At 41.6% G+C, this 20,335-nt stretch overlaps 1 protein-coding gene across 13 annotated transcripts in view; it reads left to right on the top strand.

Annotated features, from left to right (window-relative positions):
• The window catches only part of ATRX (ATRX chromatin remodeler), a 208,142-nt gene extending 189,037 nt beyond the window's left edge, over positions 1–19,105 (top strand). For 11 of the 13 annotated variants that reach the window (XM_069062495.1, XM_069062488.1, XM_069062493.1 and 8 more), the window contains 6 exons: positions 11,929–12,078; positions 13,404–13,439; positions 14,038–14,163; positions 16,628–16,723; positions 17,694–17,822; positions 18,808–19,105. In XM_069062495.1, coding sequence (XP_068918596.1) covers positions 11,929–12,078; positions 13,404–13,439; positions 14,038–14,163; positions 16,628–16,723; positions 17,694–17,822; positions 18,808–19,092 — 822 coding nt within the window. In that variant the 3' untranslated portion in view covers positions 19,093–19,105. The remainder of the gene's footprint in view (positions 1–11,928; positions 12,079–13,403; positions 13,440–14,037; positions 14,164–16,627; positions 16,724–17,693; positions 17,823–18,807) is intronic. The other 2 variants (XM_069062496.1, XM_069062490.1) reach the window with 1 other exon arrangement.
• The last annotated feature ends 1,230 nt before the right edge of the window (positions 19,106–20,335 follow it).

Raw genomic sequence — 20,335 nt, 5'->3', positions numbered from 1 at the left:
TTTGTTTTAGTCTTTGTAACCCCAATACTTAGTGCCATGCTTTGTGTGTAGTAGGCAAATTGCAAATGTTTGTGAAATTAGAATGGAAACTTCCTGAGAGCAGGGACTGTTTTTGCACACACACAACCCCCCCCCCCTCTTGTTTAACATAGTGCTTGGCACATGGTAAGCTCTTAATAAAATAAATTAATTAATAATAAATCTTGATAAAATTTCGAATAATAAAAGAAATGCTTATTCAGTAGTGATTTGTACATTAGTCAAAAGTCCAAAAGCACAAAAAGGATAGATGTATAAATATCTAGTTGAAACCTGCTAAAATTCAGTCCAACAATAGAAGGGTGTGCAAGAGAAGAATTCTTGTGGGAAGTATAATGTGCTTTGCCGTCAATGAAGAGCCTAGGGGGATCGCCAGGAAAGTCCTGCCAACAAACCGCTTGACTAGAGGGAGATGTGGCATTTCAAGCTTCGCAGTCTTCCCTTCTAGAAATACCCTGACAGACACAGGATATGTTGGCAACTGCCACATTCTTTCCCTCTAATCTGAAGATATTTTACATGCCTGCTTGGGGAAGAGCATGGCCCCTGCTGCCAGCCACTCTCCAATGATCATGGTTGACCTATTAAAGGACTTCTCATTCATGGACGTGGGGAAAATCTCACATTGGAGATTGGAATGGAGCTTTCATAGGATGAGGATTTTTGGAAGAGAAAGGAGTAGAGTCATGTGTTTCTGTGTGTCATCATGTGGTAGAAGGATTGCTGGATTTGGAATCAAAAGACTCAGTTGGACCTTCTCCACCATTGTGTATCCTCATATGATTGTGTGTAACTTTGGACAAGTCACTTAGCTGTAGGCCTCAGCTTCCCCATTGTAAAATCAAGGGGCTAGAGAGCAGGTATTCAGCTTACTGTGACTGTTAGAAGTACTGGACTCGGGGTCCTCCTGGGTTGTTCTAAAGCTGAGTCTACTGCCAATAAGTTACGTAAAACTCCCTGAACTTCAGTTTCTTCAGGGTTTTGGACTGGGTGAACCAGAAGGCCACTTTATCATCCTAGGAGCATTTTGGAAAATGCGTTTGTGTTTCTGTAAAATTGAGGGTTTGGGCTAGGTGATTTCTGCGTTTCTTTCCACTTCTAACATTCTGTGATTTTTTTTCTCTTTTAACTTCTATGCCTGTGTCAAAGGCAAATCTATCTATCACAAACATTTCACTATAGCTGTCTGATTGATGAAAACTTTACTTTGAACAAACCTGTTCCCATCTTCCCCCTGCTCCCCAAATGAAACCTGAGAATAATAGTGGGAAGAGGATCTTTACACTTGGGAGTCAACAGATGTAAGCGCACATTTTCACTTTGCTCCTTTCAGAGGTGTGACCTTCTTAGCATCTCTGGCAAGCCTTAGTGTCCTTATCTATAACCTAAGGGAATTGGACTAGATAACCTCTTTGATTCCTTCTAACTTCAAGCCTGTAAACCTAATGATGGTTGAGAAAGTAGTAGCACCTTGAATATTTGTGTTCATTTTTTAATAATAAAAAAATTCAGTGTTTAATATTTTACTTAATGTATTCAAAAAAAATTTTTTTGATGCCTTTTACCCTTATATCAGTCATTACATACACACACACACACACTAATGTAATTCCATTACATTTGTTATGTTGTAGTTTTTTCAACTTTTTTCTCTACTCCTTATATTCTTAAATGTTTTATAAAAGAAATTGCACCATTATTCATGTTTACTTTTTGGATACAAATAGACTAAGTCACAAAGCCTCAGTGGAATGGTATGAGAAAGGAAGGAAAGAAGCATTTATTAAGCACCTACTGTTATGTCAGGCATGGAGCAGCTAGGTGGTACAGTGGATAGAGTGCCAGGCCTGGAGTCAGGAAGACTCAACTTCCTGAGTTCAAATATAGCCTCAGACATATACTAGCTGTGTGACCCTGGGAAAGTCACTTCACCCAGTTTACCTCAGTTTTCACATATATAAAATGAGCTGGAGAAGGAAATGGCAAACCACTCCACTATCTTTGCCAAGAAAACCCCAAAATGGGGTCACAAAAAGTTGGAAATGACTTTAAAATGACCTAACATATATTTCAGGTACTGTGCTAAGCACTTTACAAATGTTATGTCGTCTGACCCCCATAACAACAACCCTAGGAGGCAGGTGTTTTATTATCCCCATTTTACAGATGTGGAAACTGAGACAAGTTCTGTGATTTTCCCTGTGTCACACAGCTATTAAGTATTGATTCAGGATTTGAACTCAGGTCTTCCTAGTTCTACCACTACTTTAATGACTTCTGACAATGAACTCAAATTCTGGTTCATAGTAATTAATTATTTCAGTAGACATTGCTTCCTTAGTAATTTGAAAGATTTATCTTCTCTTGTGAAATAAAGTATGTGATCATAAGAACTGAGAACTGAGGAGTGGATTAAGAACTTACTTATTACAAAATACTATTCCCATCAGGTGAGTTGTAGAGAGGGCTTTGACCTTTGCAATAAGCTTTTGTCTCTCTCTTTTTTTTTTTTTACACAGTTACTGTAAGGATTTGGCCAGGGCTTAGCTGGTTTTATTGTTCATTCCTTTGAATCTTGTTTGTGGGGACCCGTATAGCCCTTGAACAGACTATAACCTATGGAATGATCAGTTAAATAAATGTGCTGAATAAAGTGCTTTTTCTAGTGGCACTGAGTGTCCTTCCACTCAACATTGTACCAGACTGATGGATGAGAAAGGGTTATTAGCATTTTTTACCTGGGCCTATCCTGCAAGTGGTTTTCCTTGTGCCTCCCAATATGCTCAATTATTGTGGAGGTTAATTGTGTTCTGACACAGTTAAAGCAAAAATGGGTACATATGGCTGTCAGAGTAAATAATCGACAAATTATCCTTTCCTGTTAATGAGAGAGTTCATTAGTTCATTAAGGTAGGAATGATCAGATGTGTGCTACAATTCTGTTCATGAATATTTATTGAGAAAAAATAAGTAGTGTCTAAAGTTAGATGATATTTTAAAGGCTACACTGGCTGCATCTCCATAGACCTAGATAGGAAGAAAAAGTGGTTGTGGACACTACAGCTATTTAAGAGAAGCATTACAAGGTTGGCATCTTGCAGGGAAAAACCAAAAAAACATGACAGCTTTTGCCTGATCTTCTCACTGGTTAGTTATCTGGATCTTCTTGCATTGTTGGACACTGGGCCAACTTTACCACTATTTATTTCACTTTCGTTGTTAATGGATAGTGACTTAATTTCACCTCTTACACAAATCTGAATTTTCACAAATTACTTAAAAGGCCTTTAAAAAAATTTTTTTCAACTGGTATTGATACAAGTTTTGTTTTTACATCACCCTCATTTCGAACATAATCCTTCCCATACCCTCAGTGAGTTGTCCCTTTATAACAAAGTATAAAAACAAAAAAGAGGGAAAACTTTTCAGCAAATAGCAATCAAACCTGACTATTTACAGTGCCTCACACCTATAATCCTCAACTTCTGCAAAGAATGTAGGGAGGTGGGTTTTCTTATCTCTTCTCTGCCGCCAAGGTTGGTCATTATAATTACATAGCATTCAGGGCTTTTTTCTTTTTCCTTTTACTTTGTTGATACTGTGTAAAGAGGCAGCATGGCTTACTGGAAAGAAAGCTAGCCCTGAAATCTGGACAACCTGGGTTCAAAGCTTGCCTCTGACACATACTGAGAGCAGCTCTCTTGGACTCTTAAGGCTCAGAGCAGGTGTAGATCTGCTACGGTAAAGGGAGTCCCTTGATAGTCAGGAGCTCCCTGAATAAATGACTTCACAAGATAAGTCCAAATAGTAAAAGGATTTGTCTACGTTGTCCTCCCGGTTCTGCTTACTTCACACTCCCAACTTCCATTTGAGTTTTCTCATGCTTCTCTGAATTTTACACAGTCCTATTTTAAAGGAACAGTAATGTCCCATTGTAGTCATCTACCACAATTTTCTTTAGTCATTCCTCAATCGATGGGCATCTGCTTTTCTGTACAGTTCTTTGCTATCACAAACAGTACTGCTTTGAATATTTTGGTGTATATAGGATTTTTTTATTTCTCCTGTCTTTGACCTCCTTAGGTCAAAAGGTATAAGCATTTTAGTTTCTCTTTTAACTCTCTTGAAATTTATTTTACATGAATGGTTGTACCAATCTAGTTCCACTCAGGGTATATTAGTGTGTCAGTCACCTTTCAATGTTGACTGTCTTTAAGGGCAGCTAGGCAGCTCTGCAGTGAATAGAGTGCTGGGGCTGGAGTCAGGAACACTCATCTTCCTGAGTTCAAATCTGGCCTCTGATGCTTCCTTAGCTGTGTGACCCTGGGCAAGTCACTTCATCCTGTTTGCCTCAGTTTCTTCATTTGTCAAATGAGCTGGATAAGGAAATGGCAAATCACTCCAGTATCTTTGCCAAGAAAGCCCCAAAATGGCATCATGAAGAGTCGGGCACGACTGAACAACAGTTCTATCTTCTATCATTTTTGCCAGTTTTCAGGGTGTGAAATGAAACCTCACAGTTACTTTGATTTGCAATTCTCTTATTAAGTGCAAAATCCTTTATTAATCTTTTATTTTTACTTACTGTATGACAAGCATTGTACTAAGTTCTAGGATACAAATAGTAAGAGCAAGACTAGTCCCTGCCCTCAGGAGGCTTATATTCTAATATTGGAAGACAACAAATACAAAGTAGTGGTTAGAGAAGAGTATATTTCTTGTTCAGAAAAATCACAGGGAATACTGAGTATAGGCAGTTGGTTAACATGTCCTTTTCAGTAGTGGCGGGGCAGGGAAGGGAGGGGAGCAGGGTAGAAGTTGTACAGGAAAGGCAGTACGTCATGAAGATGACCAGAGAAGAAGAGTGTCCCGATTCTGGTTCAAACAGATAGAATGAGTTCACACCAATTATTACTGGTTGGGAGCAATCTTTCAGCCTTGTTCCATTGATCTTCTTTTCCATTTCTTTACTTGTTCAAAATAATTGGAATCATATAGCTTAAGTAAAATCTGAGGTCTAAAGGTGTAAAATCTGAGATCTCCTTTCATTCTTACTTTTTTTCTTTGATATTCTAGACCCTTTATTCCTCCATTTGAATTGTTTTTTCTTCTAGTTCTTTAAAGTATCCCAAAAGGGGAAGTGTTCTTTATACCTTTTTTTTTTCCTTTTATAGGGCAATTGGGGTTAAGTAACTTGCCCAAGGTTACACAGCTAGTTTTTGTGTGTGGGTGTGGGTGTAAAGTGTCTGAGGCTGGAACCGAACTCTGGTCTTCCTGACTCCGGGCCGGTGCTTTACTCACTGCGCCACCTAACCGCCCCAGAAGTGTTCTTAATAACCTAATGGCAAGGCAGGATTCTAGCCTGGAGCGTGATCTATTGCTACCATGGAACAGAAATTGGAAGAAGACTTACAAAGACTGACTTCTGATTTATGCATGATGCTCGGCACTGTCAATGAATGACAGGCAAGCTAGATCCCAGAGCTTAAATGCATCTGAGTCCTTACAACCTGATTTGTGGTTGATGGGCTAGCTTACTGAAAGTAACTGAAATGTGAGGACTTTGTAACAGCATAACCCTTTTCCATTCCATTTAGAATAATTTATGGGGGCAGCTAGGTGGTCCATTTAATAAAGCACTAGCCCTGGAGTCAGTAGGACCTCAGTTCAAATCTGCCTTCAGACACCTGACACACTTAATAGCTGTTTGGCCTTGGGCAAGTCACTTAAATCCAATTGCGTTGCCTTCCCCCCTCAAAAAAAAAGAATAATTTACAGCTACAATTTCTGGGATCTGTCAAACCATTGCTTGACAAAAGTGGGCTCATTCGACCCCTGGTTAATAGTCAGTAGAGTAGTAGTTGTTACATGTATATAAACAGTCTTTGAAGCAAGCTCCTAGGATGCTAATATTTAGGTGTAGAATTATGGAAAACAGGGTTAGGGTATACTGCGTGAGCACTGGATTGGGCCTGTTCCTCCAGAAATACATAGAAGGAACAGTTGGAAAGAAAGACCTAGAGAAAAATGAAGTTTTATATCTGAGAGTTGAGGGGAAAATTTTTTTTAATCTAATTAAAAACAAACCCACAAGATATTTCATGATGAAATTCTCACATGACATAGAAAGACTGGTTTTCTCACCTCTAACAAAATCTTCCTTGTGCTGTGAATGAGAAATTGAGTTTTCTTTAAGTGATGGCATATTAGTCCTAGTGATGGACCGTGGGTCTCTCATCTGGGGATTGTGCTAGCTAAGTTTAGATTCTTCAGCAGGGTAACCACTGAGTGAAATTAGGCCCAGTCTAGGGCCAAACGAATGTTACACATGTGGGTCTGGGTAGGCTTCGTCTCCCACCATCTTCCATCTAACTGCTGAGTAGGCACCATATGCAAATCCAGTCCAGTTGCTGGGTACCCAGACCGCTGCCCCGCATTCCCTCACACACAGCTCCCTGGTGTTTGGAGAGGAGATATTGAACCCAAACTGCTCTTCATCATTGGACTCTAAAAGGTAGAGGTTCCACACATTTGGTGTCTGTGGGTAGGAATTTGTATCACCTGCTCCCTTAATCCCAGTGATGACATGGGTACCTTCCTTGGCTACCTCTCCCCTACTCTCATTTCTATCCAGCTGAATCCTACCACTCCCTAGTCTCTTTCCTTCTCTGTCTTCTCTTTCTTTTACTTTCTTAGAACTTCTGCTTAATCATTAAATTTCCCTCCTCCTTGTATCTCTCCTTTTCATATTCCTTTCATCTTCTTGAACTCAAGAGAACTCAGCAATGTCCAGAAGACTCTCTCCGGTGCTGGTTGCTCCTGTCATGTGTGAATGGATTACCAGAAGTTGTACCCCCTTCAGACCTCCCTTCCACCATCATTCAGCAGCCTCTTCTTTGAGGTTCATTCCATCCATCTTTGCCACTCCTTTCAGATTCTTCTTTGTTATCTCTTTCTCCTTTCTCAACAAGTTTAGTAACTGATACATCTTTCCTTATACCTCTATTCCTTCACATGTATTTAGGAACTTCAATGTACATGTTAATGTCCTTGCTAACATTCTGGCCTCCCAGTTCATCAGCCTCAATTTCCATGTCCTACTTCTCTCAGCTGCTCCCAAAGACTGTCATACCTCCTTCTTATCACTGCCCATAACTGCCACCCCTTGTTTAGTCATTTCAGTCATGCCTGACTCTTTGTGACACTATTTAGGGTTGTCTTGATAAAGACCCTGGAGTGGTTTGCCATTTCCTTCTCCAGCTCATTTGATAGATGAGGAAACTGAGGCAAATAGGGTAAAGTGACTTGCCCAGGGTCACTCAGCTAGTAAATGTCTGAAGCTAGATTTGAACTCGGGAAGATGAGTCTTCGTGACTCCACCCTGTCACCTAGCCTTCTCTCCCCATGATCTAGAACTATGAAATTCCCCTCTTCTGATCAGTATTCTCTCCTTCCATCTCTTCCTCTCCATCTGACCCTATTCTATTCACCCCTGCTTTGGTGTGCCTTTTCTCTCTTCACATTATAGAACCTATAATTGACCATTTCAACCATGCACTGTCCTACCCTTTGACTTTGTTGTCACACCGTTGTCCTACTCTCATTAATACTTTGCCAGTCACCAACCCTCAATCATGCCGCCCTTCTCTGCTTGTACTTCTGAGTTGCTATGGATACTGAAGTAAATTTCTTTATTTTGCTTTCATCTTGACTCTTTAACCGTTGTACAGAAAAGCTTTTATTCACCCTTGATTGCCTCTCTCTCATTCCCCTCAGTGCTGTTGCAGAGGTTCCATTCTATTTAAAGATCCTCTGGCTTCATCCATTCTTTCTCAGCAGATAGCCATTCCTCTCTTCCTGTTATCTCTCTCTTATTCCACATCCCCCAGTCCATGCCTTAAAGCCTCTCGAAATCTTCACCCTCTCCCCTCATTCATATCTCTGAAACAGCAACCCTTTTTCCTTGACCAAGGACCCTCTAGCTTGTCCTTCAGTCCATCCTCTCCAGGAGATTGCTCTATTAATCTCCCACTATCTGTTGGTTATTTCTCTGCTGTCCATGAACTTGCTCAGATTGGCTTCATCCTTTATATATAAGCCCACGGTGGTGCCTGCTATCATTCTTTACTTCTCTTTTTTTTCTTTTTTTTTTAATGCTTTATTAACTTCTGATTTACATCATTCGTTTCCACCAGATTTTGAGTTACAAATTTTCTCCCCATTTTTCCCCCACCTATCCCCCCAAAACAGCAGTCCCACAGGATATCCCCACTTCCAATCTGCTCTCTCCCATATTTTCTCCCATACCCATTTTGACTTTTCCAGTGGATCTCTATGCCTCAGTGCCTGTACATCCCATTTCTTAATTACATGTAAGATGGTATTAATAATAGTGTGTATATATATATATATATACACACACACACATATATTTGAATATTTGATTTTAAAACTTTCAATCCCAGGTTCATTCCCTTCCCCCCCTGCCACCCACCCCCACTGGGGAGACAAGCAGTTCAGTATAGGTTGTACATGTGTGGCTAATGCAAAACAATAACATAGTAGATATATTGTAAAAGACTGACTACATTTCCCTCCCACCCGTTCTATTCTCTACTTTGATCCTGTCCCTTTTCAAAAGTCAGTGCTTCCAACTTCCCTCCCCCCCAGCCTGCTCTCCCTTCCATCATCCCCCCTCTCATCCCCTTCCCCCCCATTCTCTTGGAGGGTGAGATCCCCTATTTAGTGTGTATTTCCCTCCCTCCTCAAGCCAGATTCAATAGGAATAAGGTTGACCCATTCCCTTCTGCCCTCCTATTCTTCCCCTCCATTGCAGCCATTTTCCCTTGCCTCTTCTGTATGAGATAGTTTACCCCATTCTGTCTCTCCCCATCTCCTCTCATTATACTCCTCTCACCTCTCAATTTCACCTTTTAAGTGTCATCCCTTCCTGTTAAATTGGTCCCGTGCCCTCTATCTATGTATACCTGTAAACGTATACACATTCACATATGTATTCATATGTGTGTGTGTGTATGTGTGTATGTATATATATATATAGATAGATAAATATATTAATAATAAGAAGTTACAATTATTGTTTTTCCATGTAGGAATGTTAATAGTTCAACTTTGATAAGTTCTTTATGATTTCTTTTCCCTGTTTACCTTCTCATGCTTCTCTTGCTTCTTGTATCTGAATGTCAAATTTTCTATTCAACTCTGGTTTTTTCAGCAAGAATGCCTGAAAGTCCTGTATTCCACTGAATGACCATATTTTCCCCTGAAACATGATACTCAGTTTGGCTGGGTAGGTGACTCTTGGTCTTAATCCCAGCTCCCTTGACCTCCGGAATATCACATTCCAAGCCCTTCGATCCCTCAGTGTAGAAGCTGCCAGATCCTGGGTTATCCTGATTGTGTTTCCACAATATTCAAATTGTTTCTTCCTGGCTGCTTGTAATATTCTCTCCTTAATCTGGGAATTCCGGAACCTGGCTATAATATTCCTAGGAGTTTTCTTTTTGGGATCTTTTTCAGGAGGTGATCGGTGGATTCTTTCAACCTCTATTTTGCCCTCTGGTTCTAAAACATCAGGGCAGTTTTCTTTGAGAACTTCCTGGAGGATGCTTTCTAGGTTCTTACTTTGGTCATGGCTTTCAGGTAGTCCAATAATTTTTAAATTATCTCTCCTGGATCTATTTTCCAGGTCAGTGTTTTTTTCCCATGAGATATTTCACATTGCCTTCTATTCTGTCATTTGTTTGGATGTGTTTGACAGCATCTTGATTTCTCATAAAGTCATTAGCTTCCATTTGCTCCAATCTAATTCTGAAGCAATGATTCTCCTCAGTGAGCTTTTGAGATTCTTTTTCCATCTGGCAAATTCGACTTTTTAAGGCATTCTTCTCCTCATTGCCTTTTTGAGCCTCCTTTGCCATTTGAGTCAGTCTGTTTTTTAAGGTATTATTTTCTTCAGTCAGGCTGTTGACTCTCATTTCATAATTTTCTTGCATCATTCTCATTTCTCTTCCCAATTTTTCCTCCACTTCTCTCATCTGCTTCTTAAGGTCCTCTATGGCCTGTAACCAGCTTGTATTTTCCTTTGAAGATTTTGGTGCAGGAGTTCTGACTTCACTGTTTTCCTCCTGTTCCATGCTTTGCTCCTTTTTGTCCCCAAAATAGGAGTGTAATGTTGGAATCTTCTGTCTGCTTTGTTTCCTTTGCCTGCTCATTTTGCCACTGACTTGACTTTTGGGCTTTTTGCCACAGTAGGACTCTGCCACCAGACAGGGGAGTTTTCGTTCCAAACGCTGGGGTTTTCTCAGCTGCCGGAGGTATTAGATGGGTGCCCTCTCTGAGGTCTCCACACGCTCTGGCAAGCTGGACACACACCCCAGGACCTCTACCCTTGACTGCAATGGAGATCCAAGCAGGTTAAAGCAAGAGCGATTACCCCTCAGACTGGTGCTTGGTCCCCCTACACTCTGCAGGCCAGGAGCTGAAGCCGCCACGTGGCCCTGGCAGGCTGTGCTGGCGTCTCAGCAGTTTCTCGCCCCGGGGGTAAAAGCCATGCACTCCCACTTACTGGTCCCAAAGTCCAGACTGTACTGACCTCTCACTTTGTCCTTTGCATCTATGTGTTGATAAATCTGGAAATGGCCACAGCTGCTGCTGATCTGGAGTCCCTCTGGCCGGTGGCTGGTCAGGCCTGCCCTGGGGCTTCCCAGAGCGCTGCGCTGGCCGATTCCTGCCGGCCTGCCGGGCTGTCCTCAGTGGGAGGTTAGCTTCTCTGTGTCATTATGTGGGTTCTGCAGCTCCAAAGTTTGTTTAGAGTCCCCTTTTTACATGGATTGGGGAGGGTGGAAGCCGGAGCCGCGGGAAGGTCTTGCTTCTACTCCACCATCTTGGCTCTGCCCCCTCATTCTTTACTTCTCTTTTTCATTGCCAACCTCCAAAGAAATCCTCTGTGCTCTCTCACCTCCCACTGTTTTCTCCAACCCTTGATATTAGGCTTCTTTATTCTACCACTCAACTGAAACTATTTACTTAATTGTCAAATTCAGTGCCCTTTTCCCAGTCTTCATCCTATTTGACATCTACATAGCATTTGACATTGTTGACCACTCTCTCCCAGATACTAACATTTCTCTTGGCTTTTGTGATGGTATTCCCATGTTTTTCCTGTCATCTGTCTGGCTTCTCCTTCTTGGTCTTCTCTGCTGACTCATTCTTAATGTCACTTCCCCTAGCTGTGAGTAACCCCTAAGACTCTGTACTGATTCCTCTTCTTTTCTCTCTACATTCTCACTTAATGATCTTATTAGTTCCTAGGAATTCACTTGCCATTTCTTTGCAGATGACTCTCAGATCTATATGTCTATCCCTAATATCTCTGCTGAGATCTAGGTCCATTTTGCTAATAACTACATAGTGGACATTGCCAGTTTGGTGGTCTGTAAACATTGCAAATTTGGCAGAAGAGAAGATTTGGAGGAACCATGTTAGTTTTCTTCAAATATTTTCAGTATTTCTGTTTGGCCCCAAAGGATAGAGCCAGGGGCAATGACAGAATAAGACTAACCAATCCCCTCTCCACATGGTAGCTCTGTCCCTTCTATAGGCTTAGCACACACAGTCCCTTCAACAGTTCCTCGTGTAATGTGGGCATGTCACAATGTGTATCCATGAGAGGAGTGCCCAAGCCCAGGAAATAACAGACCCTTGAAGTATCATTGTTTATTTCCTAGATTTGTTATTGCCATCCTTTTTTTTTTTAAATCGTACTACTGGGGTTAAGTGCCAACAGTTAAACAGAAGCTCTTAGTGTTGTGGCATGCATTTTATTGGGAGAACTTCATACTCTATCCCTTCTTTACATCTGAACAGGACACAATCCTTGCAGAATTGCTTCAGATACATAAAGAACATATTGTAGGATATCATGAGCATGATTCTCTTCTGGACCACAAAGAGGAAGAAGAGTTGACTGAGGAGGAGAGGAAAGCGGCTTGGGCTGAATATGAAGCTGAAAAGAAGGTAAGGCCACCCCCTTTCCCAGTGGCAAATGGGGTCCTCATTTAGAATCTAACCACTTGGAGCAAGGTCCCAGTGAGGGGTATTCCTTGAAAAAGAAATAGAGGTTGATAGGATCTACAATTAGGGCAGCTAGGTGGCGCTGCAGTGGATAGAGTTCCAGGCCTGGAGTCAGGATGACTCTTCTTTGTGAGTTCAAATCCGGCCTCAGACACTTCCTAGCTGTGTGACCCTGGGCAAGTCACTTCACCCTGTTTGCCTCAGTTTCCTCATCTGTAAAATGAGCTGGAGAAGGAAATGGCAAAACACTCCAGTATCTCTGCCAAGAAAAGCCCAATTGGGGTCACCAAGAGTCACTTAGAACTGAAACAATCGAACCACAGTATCTAAAATTGGAAAGAGTGCTCCAGGCTATGTGGCATAGTGGGGAGATCCTGCTAGATTGGGAAGCAGGACACCTGGGTTTGAATCCCAGCTCCTTTACTTAGTAAGTAGTAAGTAGATGCTAAGTAATTACAATAATGATAATAAATTATAATACAATTCAAAACTAAGTAAGTAAAACTAAGCATGTAAGTATTAAGTATGATATTGGACAAATCACTAATTGCCTCCACCTCTTCAATTCCTCTCTTTAAAATGATGGGGATGGAACATCTTCCTAAATCACCTTCAGCTGTAAATCTCTGATCCTAAAAACTGAGGCCCATAGAGGTGAAATTGCTTAGCCAAAATCAACCAACATGGTACAGTGGAAAGAGCACTGGTTCTGGAGTCAGGAGCTGGGTTCAGATCTTGCCGATCACATACAAATTTTGTTACCTTGGGCAAGTCACTTCACCTCTGTGTACCTTTTTCCTTATCTGTAAATTAAGGGAATTGGACTCAGTTCCTCTGTGGTGCCTTCCAGCTCTCAATCTATGATCCATTATTTTGAATTCCAAATCCTGTGCTCTTTTTAGTACCTGCCTCTTTCTGCTTTCCACACTGTCCACTATCCTGCCTTTCCCAAATGTCATGGAAAAGTATCAGGGTCTCGTGGGGGCCTAATAGAAATTAGGCAGGGTCCAAAGGAAGCCATGGGGGGGGGGGTGGGAGGTACTCTAAAGACCTCCTAAGTTGTAGGGGGGGGGGAACAACTGACCAGCATTGAATCCTCTCAAGTTTATGTGTTCCCCAGTTCATAGACTTAAAGACTATTAGAACTTAGAAGGACTTTAGAGATCATCTAATCCAACCCCCCCTCACCTCACAGATGAGGAGACTGTATAGGGTAAAAACCTGGTTATTCTCCATTCAATCCATGGTTTCCCATTGCTTGCTAACAGGAGAAGATTACTGCATTGAGGGGCATGGATGAACAGGTACCAGCTATATTTACTAATACCCCAACTCTAGTTACAGTAAGTCTAATTATTCAGGTCTTGGTTGATGTTCTGTTACCCTATTTATTATGAAAACTAAGTTATTACATATCAGGATATGGGTGCAGATTCTATTATTGGCTACTCAGTCTACAACAGTAACTTTCTTTTTTAAAAAACAAAAACAGTTTTAAAAATTATGATTTTTTAAAATCCAATTAAAGATGAATTTTAGTAAAAATGTATATGTCCCTTCATGGGAAAAGTTGTCTTAATACTGCATCCTTTTTTAAACTCCCCAAAATTTGTTGTTCCAAAACCTCTGTGGCTTTCATGTGATGCTATAGTTGTCATCAGAATTCTCTGAAAAACCCAGTTCTGTGGGAATCTCAAAAAAGAAAGAGGGGCGCGTTTACAGGTTAAAGCTTTCTATGTAATAAGATCTTGGTTTCGACTGAAAAAGGACTTTTGTTTGTGTGTGGAAGAGTGTTAATAATTTGCTAGATCTGAGACAAGTAGATTCTTTTTCAAACACAATGGTGATGCAGAATTTAAAGGTTTAAGTATGTGAAAAATGATTTTTGGTTTTTTTTTTTAGGGACTCACCATGCGCTTCAACATGCCAACTGGGACCAGTTTACCTCCTGTTAATTTCAACTCTCAAACCCCATATATTCCTTTCAATTTGGGAGCCCTGTCAGCAATGAGTAATCAACAGCTTGAGGTATGTTGTGGAATAAGAAATACAGATATGTAAAGGCATCTTTTAAATGTTCTAGAGTTGAGTGCTTCTCAAAAATTTCTCTATGAATAGAATCATAGATAATAATGGAAGAAATTTTTCTTCTGCTCTTAGACCATTCCATATCTCTCTGCTGACTTCCAATCTTACATCTCCAACTACCTTTTAGGCACCTCAAACTGGATGTCCAGCAGACATTTTAAACTCAACATGTCCAAAACAGAACTCAGTGTCTTTTCCCCTAAGCCCTCTCCCCCCTCTTACCTTCTCTATTACTGTTGAGGGCAATACCATCCTCCCAGGCCCTCAGGCTCACTACCTGTGATAGTAATGGAATATAAAGATCCCCCTGAAAACATAACAGAAAGGTTCCCAGACCCCTGCAACAACAGCACTGTCCTTCACCAGTGGACAGTATTCACTCTCTGTCTGCAGGACAGTCTCAGTAGCTCTGAACCAACAGAAAGGTTCCCAGACCCCTGCAACAACAGCACTGTCCTTCACCAGTGGACAGTATTCACTCTTTGTCTGCAGGACAGTCTCAGGAGCTCTTAACCAAAAGCCAGGTTCCAGGACTTCTTCAACAACAGGACTGTCTTTCACCAGTGGACAAATCTGGCAAAACAACATCAAAACAGACAGACAAAGTACCAGCAAAACAACCATGTCTCCTCAGTCCTTGGCAGCTCCGGGGGCAGGTCTCAAAAGTCCAGGGCGATTCAAAGTGGCCCTCAGCAATCCTCTCAGTCTCTCTCTGCCTCCAAAAGTACTGCTTCCAAAAAGTTCTTCTGCCTCTCTCTTGTCTCTCCAAATCTATGTCACCAGCTCCTCCCAGTTCAGGACTTTCTTTTCACGTCAACAAGTCCATCCCACAGGTGGGATTAACAAACTCTGGGTTTTAACACAATAAAACCAAAAACCAAGCCAATACAGGGGGATCTTTATATTCCATTACTATCACACTACCTAGGAATCATCCTGGCTTCCTCTCTATCTCTCACCTCCCATATCCAAGCTGTTGCCAAGGCCTGTCAATTTCACCTTTGCAACATCTCTCCAATGTATCCCCCACACCTCTGACACTGCCCCACTCTGGTGCAGGCCCTCATCACCTCGTGTCTTGATTATTGCAATAGCTACTGGTGGGTCTCCCTGTCTCAAGTCCTTTCCCCACTCCAGTCCAATCTCCACTCAGCCTCCGAAGTTATCTTCCTAAAGTGCAGGTCTAACCATGTCACTCCCTTACTCAATAAACTCCAGTGATTCCCTATCACCTCCAGAAAAAAATATAAAATACTTTGGCATTCAAAGCCCTTCCTAACCTAACCCCCTCCTATCCTTCCAGTCCTCTTACATTTTATTCCCCAACATATACTCTTGGATCCACTGACACTGGCCTCTTTGCTCTTCTATGAACAAGACCCTCCATCTCTCAGCTCTGGGCATTGTCTTTGGCTGATCCTCATTCCTGGAATGCCTTCTCTCTCCTCCACTATGACTATTGACCTTTCTGGCTTCCCAAATAAAATCCCACCTCTTACAGAAAGCCTTCCCTAACCCCTCTTAATTCCAGTGCTTTCCCTCTGTTAATTATTTCCTATTAATCCTATATTTGCTGTGTGTGTGTGTATGCACAGAGAGGGGGAGAGAGAGAGAGAGAGAGAGAGAATGAGAGGTGCTGTCTACTCCATTAAATTATAAGGTCCTTGAAGCAGAGACTGTCTTTGGCCTCTTTTTGGTATCCCCAGTGCTTAATACAATGCCTGACACATAGTAGGAGCTTAATAAATGTTTATTGAATGAATGAAGTCATCGAGTATGTTAAAAAACCTGTTTGTGAAACAAGAGGGAACCAGACAGTAGCTAGAATTGTATTAGCCAGTAGTTTCATTATAGCTCATTAGGGCAGCTGATTGGCTGGGGAAATAACAGTTCAAACTCTGCTATTTTTTTTTTCTAAATAAACCAGTATCGATTTTAGTTTTTCATTCAGTATGGGTTAGAATTTCTGAATGAGTATGTTCTGATGTAGTGCTGCAGCAAATGTGTAATAGGGCTGTGATGTTATGGCCTTGAACTGTTTTAAAGCTCTGGAATAGATTGTGAAGTGATGCCGCTAGAATTGACTATATTGTCAATCATGTATAGTTTTGTTTTTGAGGAATGCATCCTGTTTTTGGTAATGAGGAGAGGGGCTTTGTTTGAAACTCCTATGGAGTTTGGTATTTTCCTCCCAAATGTACTCCTTTAAGATTAGACCTTTTCTTCCATATCATCAGCCCTGTATTTGGCTAGGACTTTTTGTTGTAAAAGAGATTTACAAAATAACCCTGGTAAATTGGGGAGTGGAGGCATCCCTGGTGTTTTGGCCAATGTACTGTGGTACTTTTCTTGCTCAATTTTTGCTTGAATGTTGTTTGGATTTAATGTAACTGAATTCTTCCAGGACCTTATTAATCAAGGGAGAGAAAAAGTTGTAGAAGCGACAAACAGTGTGACGGCAGTGAGGATTCAGCCTCTAGAAGACATCATTTCAGCTGTAGTGAGTTACATAGACATTTTCTCTTATTCTTCCCTCCCCACCTTGAATAGATTGGTTTGCTTGAGGGCATAAAAACCTGAGTTCAACTTCTGATCCAGACACTCACTCACCTGCGGACACCCACTTTGTGAGGATCACATGAGATAATAAATAAACTGACAGGACTATTCAAATGTCAGCTATCGTTACATCTAACACTGGCCTGACTGTACCGGTCATTTTCATCTTCCTTCTATTGATTGAAATCTATTAACTTCTCAGAGCACCTGCCCAAGGATCTGTGAAGCAGAAATGCTGGGCCTATAATGACTTTAATCTGGTCCAGCTGAGGAAGGGGAGAAGATCCCTTAAAGGGTTTTTTGGATTGTTGTTTGACCAGTTTTACCCAAAATGTAACTAGCAAAGTTTAAAACATCCCATAATTCCCTTTGTTGTTTCTTTTCCATTTCCTATCAGATATAATTCTTACTGCGCCATATTAGGAACAAGAACAGTTGAGGAAAAAAAACTTTGGTGTTAAAAAAGGAAATGGATGGATCTGGGTCTGTGAAAACTACTGTGATAATTAACATTTGTATAGCACTTAAGGGTGTTTTGTTGTTTTTTACAAAGTTCTTTAACTCCATAGCCCTGTAAAATAGTATTACAGATGGAGAAACTGAGGCTTAGAGATGAAGGGACTTACCCAGAGCCACACAACTAGTTTCTGAACTGGGATTTGAACCGGGACATTAACCAGCCAGAGAAATGTATGCCGCCTTTTCTCTCACTGGTGCTTTTGTACCTCTGGGGTGATCAGCCTAATTGAAAGTCACTATTTAAGTGAATCATTGCATTAGGTGTGGGACACTCCATTTTGGAACCATTGTGGCCCCTGGGTCAGTGCTGTTTAAGTCCCTTGTTTGCAGTCTTTGCATTGTTACAACTGGATTGCTGTTGTCTAGGACTAAATCCAATCTTTGCCATTTAGTGGAAGGAAAACATGAATCTGACGGAAGCCCAAGTGCAAGCTTTGGCATTAAATAGGCAAGCCAGCCAGGAGCTGGATGTGAAGAGGAGGGAAGCTATCTACAATGACGTATTGACAAAACAACAGATGGTAAGACTAACTGCAGTCTTTAAACTGTACTTTATTCTATTGAATTGGAACTGATGGATGTGGAAAAGGATATTCTGGGAAGGTTGGCTTTGGGTCTTCCTGGGAGAGATCCCGGCCATAAGTTGAAAACCAGCTTGGTTCTCCTGGATATTACTTTATTGATGAAATCATCTGGATTACAATTTTCCTTTGGTTTTTCTAACTTATATATTAACTGCCCCCCGTCCCCCCCCAAGTTCCCTGACTTGTGTACTTGTTTGTGATTTGATTCGGAAGACCTGGAGGTGGGACCATTGTCTAAGATATCTTATCTCCTCCTCCCCCTTTTAAAACTACATTAGAATCCTTTTTTATACCTGTGTAGTCTCTAGGAATCCTTTCTTGCTGGTTGGTCCTTACCAGGGCATCCCTGTACCAGCTGTCAGCCTCTTCGGAAAGCAGTTTTGATTCTTGGCTCCAGGGAATTCACTTGGGCAGCCCTGGGTGTCATTTGGCCTCCCTTGGTACCCTGGGTGTCACTTAGGGTAGCCCTGGGGAGCTGCATGGTTTTAAGTTCTCTTGGGGGAATTTGAGTCTTTGGGGTAGCAATTATCCCAACCAGAACCGCTTTCTCTTTGTTGTTTTTCTCTGGAAATATTTATTTGTTCATCAATATGTGAGATTTTCAAAGAGATGACAAAGGAGACCTGCTCAAATAAAGAAGACCTGCTGTAACTAATACTTGGGAGTAATTTCCCCTGCTGGCGAGCTGGTCACTATAGCAACTAAACTAAATGCTGCTTTGCAATACAATGGTTGAGTCATTAAGAGAACTTAGTCCTAAATGGTGTTTCTGAGGTGGTTTTTCCTTTTGGGCTGGTCCTTGGGCCCCCCCCTCCCCCCTCCCCCTCTCTTCCCGCTTTCCCCCCTCCCCTATGGCCCATGGCTTCCAGCCGGACCAGGTCTGGGATGGCTACATGGTTCCGGCTCCACTTTGTGTCCACAGTTAATCAGCTGTGTCCAGCGGATCCTGATGAACCGGAGGCTCCAACAGCAGTACAATCAGCAACAGCAGCAACAGATGTCTTATCAACAAGCGGCCCTGAGTCACCACCTCATGATGCCAAAGCCTCCGAATTTAATCATGAATCCTTCCAACTACCAGCAGATTGATATGAGAGGAATGTATCAGTCGGTGGCTGGCGGCCTGCAGCCTCCGCCGCTGCAGCGCGCGCCGCCGCCCCCGATGAGAAGCAAAAATCCTGGACCTTCCCAAGGGAAATCAATGTGATTTTGTACAAAAAGAGCTTAAAAGGATTGTTCAAATCAAAGAAAGAAAGATCTTTTATTTTTTTAGGAATCAATGGCTTAACAGAACTCAACTGTATAAATAGTTTTGTCCCCTTAAATTACATGTTCCATATTAGCTTTTCGATTTTCTTTAAATAGGACGGACCATTTCTCCCTGACATTGGTCAGTAATGTTGCCTAGAATCTTCTTACATGTGTTGAGTACAGGAGAGATTTCAAATTGTTTTCAGTGAAAACAAGCCCTTCCATGACAGTAGCAGCTCCCCAGGTTTCCTCTCTAAACTCCTCTGCCTGCTTTTGGCAATCAGGCCATCATTATGAACTTAAGCAGCTTAGGAAAGAGTACAAATTTCCAAGTGTATACACAGACACACACACATATACATACACACATACACGCATACATGCATACATACATACATATATATACATACATACACATACACACACAGCTGAGTTCTTAATTAGAGTTGATTCCTCAAATTAGGGATTGCTTTTTGTACCTAATCAGTTTCTTGATTAAAGTGACAGAAATGGTTTTAGAGTCCTTTTGACTGAAGTCTCAAACTGGGCTTGTGCTAAGCCTGTATTGATTCAACAATTTAGAAGCTGAGGGTTCTCTTATAACACACAGGATTGAGTGCAATATCTTAAATCCCACTGCTCTGACCCTTTCGAGTCCTGCACTTCCAATTGTTCCAACAGCCTTAAGTACAGCTTCCGAAGAATTTGGTATTCTTCCCTAGTGTTTCTGCCATTTAAAATTTGCACTTATATGTGCTGGAATTATTGATAAACTTCAGGGTTATGGGTTATCTTCCATATATTAATTTTTTCTCTCTTCCTCTCTCTCCTTTCCCTCCCCCCTGCCCCTTTCTTCTGCCTCCCAATTTGTGTCCCCTTTTCCTTTATCTTTCCATCCCTTGCTCCTCCTCTCCTCCCTGCCTTCTCTATTTCTTTTCTCTTTCTCCCCTTTGGCACTGACACAAAGCACACACAGATCGTGTATCTTCCACATATTAATAATTTTTCTTCCTCTCTCCCCTTTTGCTCTCCTTCCCACTCTTTCTCACCCATCTCCCTCTTCTCTTTTCTCCCTCCCTTCTTCCCCCCATTTCCCCTTCTCCCTTTATTCTTCCCTCCCTCCCTTCCTTCTTCCTTTTTCTCTACCTCCTCCTCTCTCTCTCTCTCTCTCTCTCTCTCTCTTTCTCTCTCTCTCTCTC

This window comes from Petaurus breviceps, unplaced genomic scaffold, assembly GCF_028583685.1.
Source record: "Petaurus breviceps papuanus isolate PSGF00001 unplaced genomic scaffold, PetGlider_PUasm1.0 90459, whole genome shotgun sequence".
NCBI lineage: Eukaryota > Metazoa > Chordata > Mammalia > Diprotodontia > Petauridae > Petaurus > Petaurus breviceps.
The sequence above is the reverse complement of the archived record's forward strand: the minus strand, read 5'-3'. Positions and strand labels throughout refer to the sequence as shown.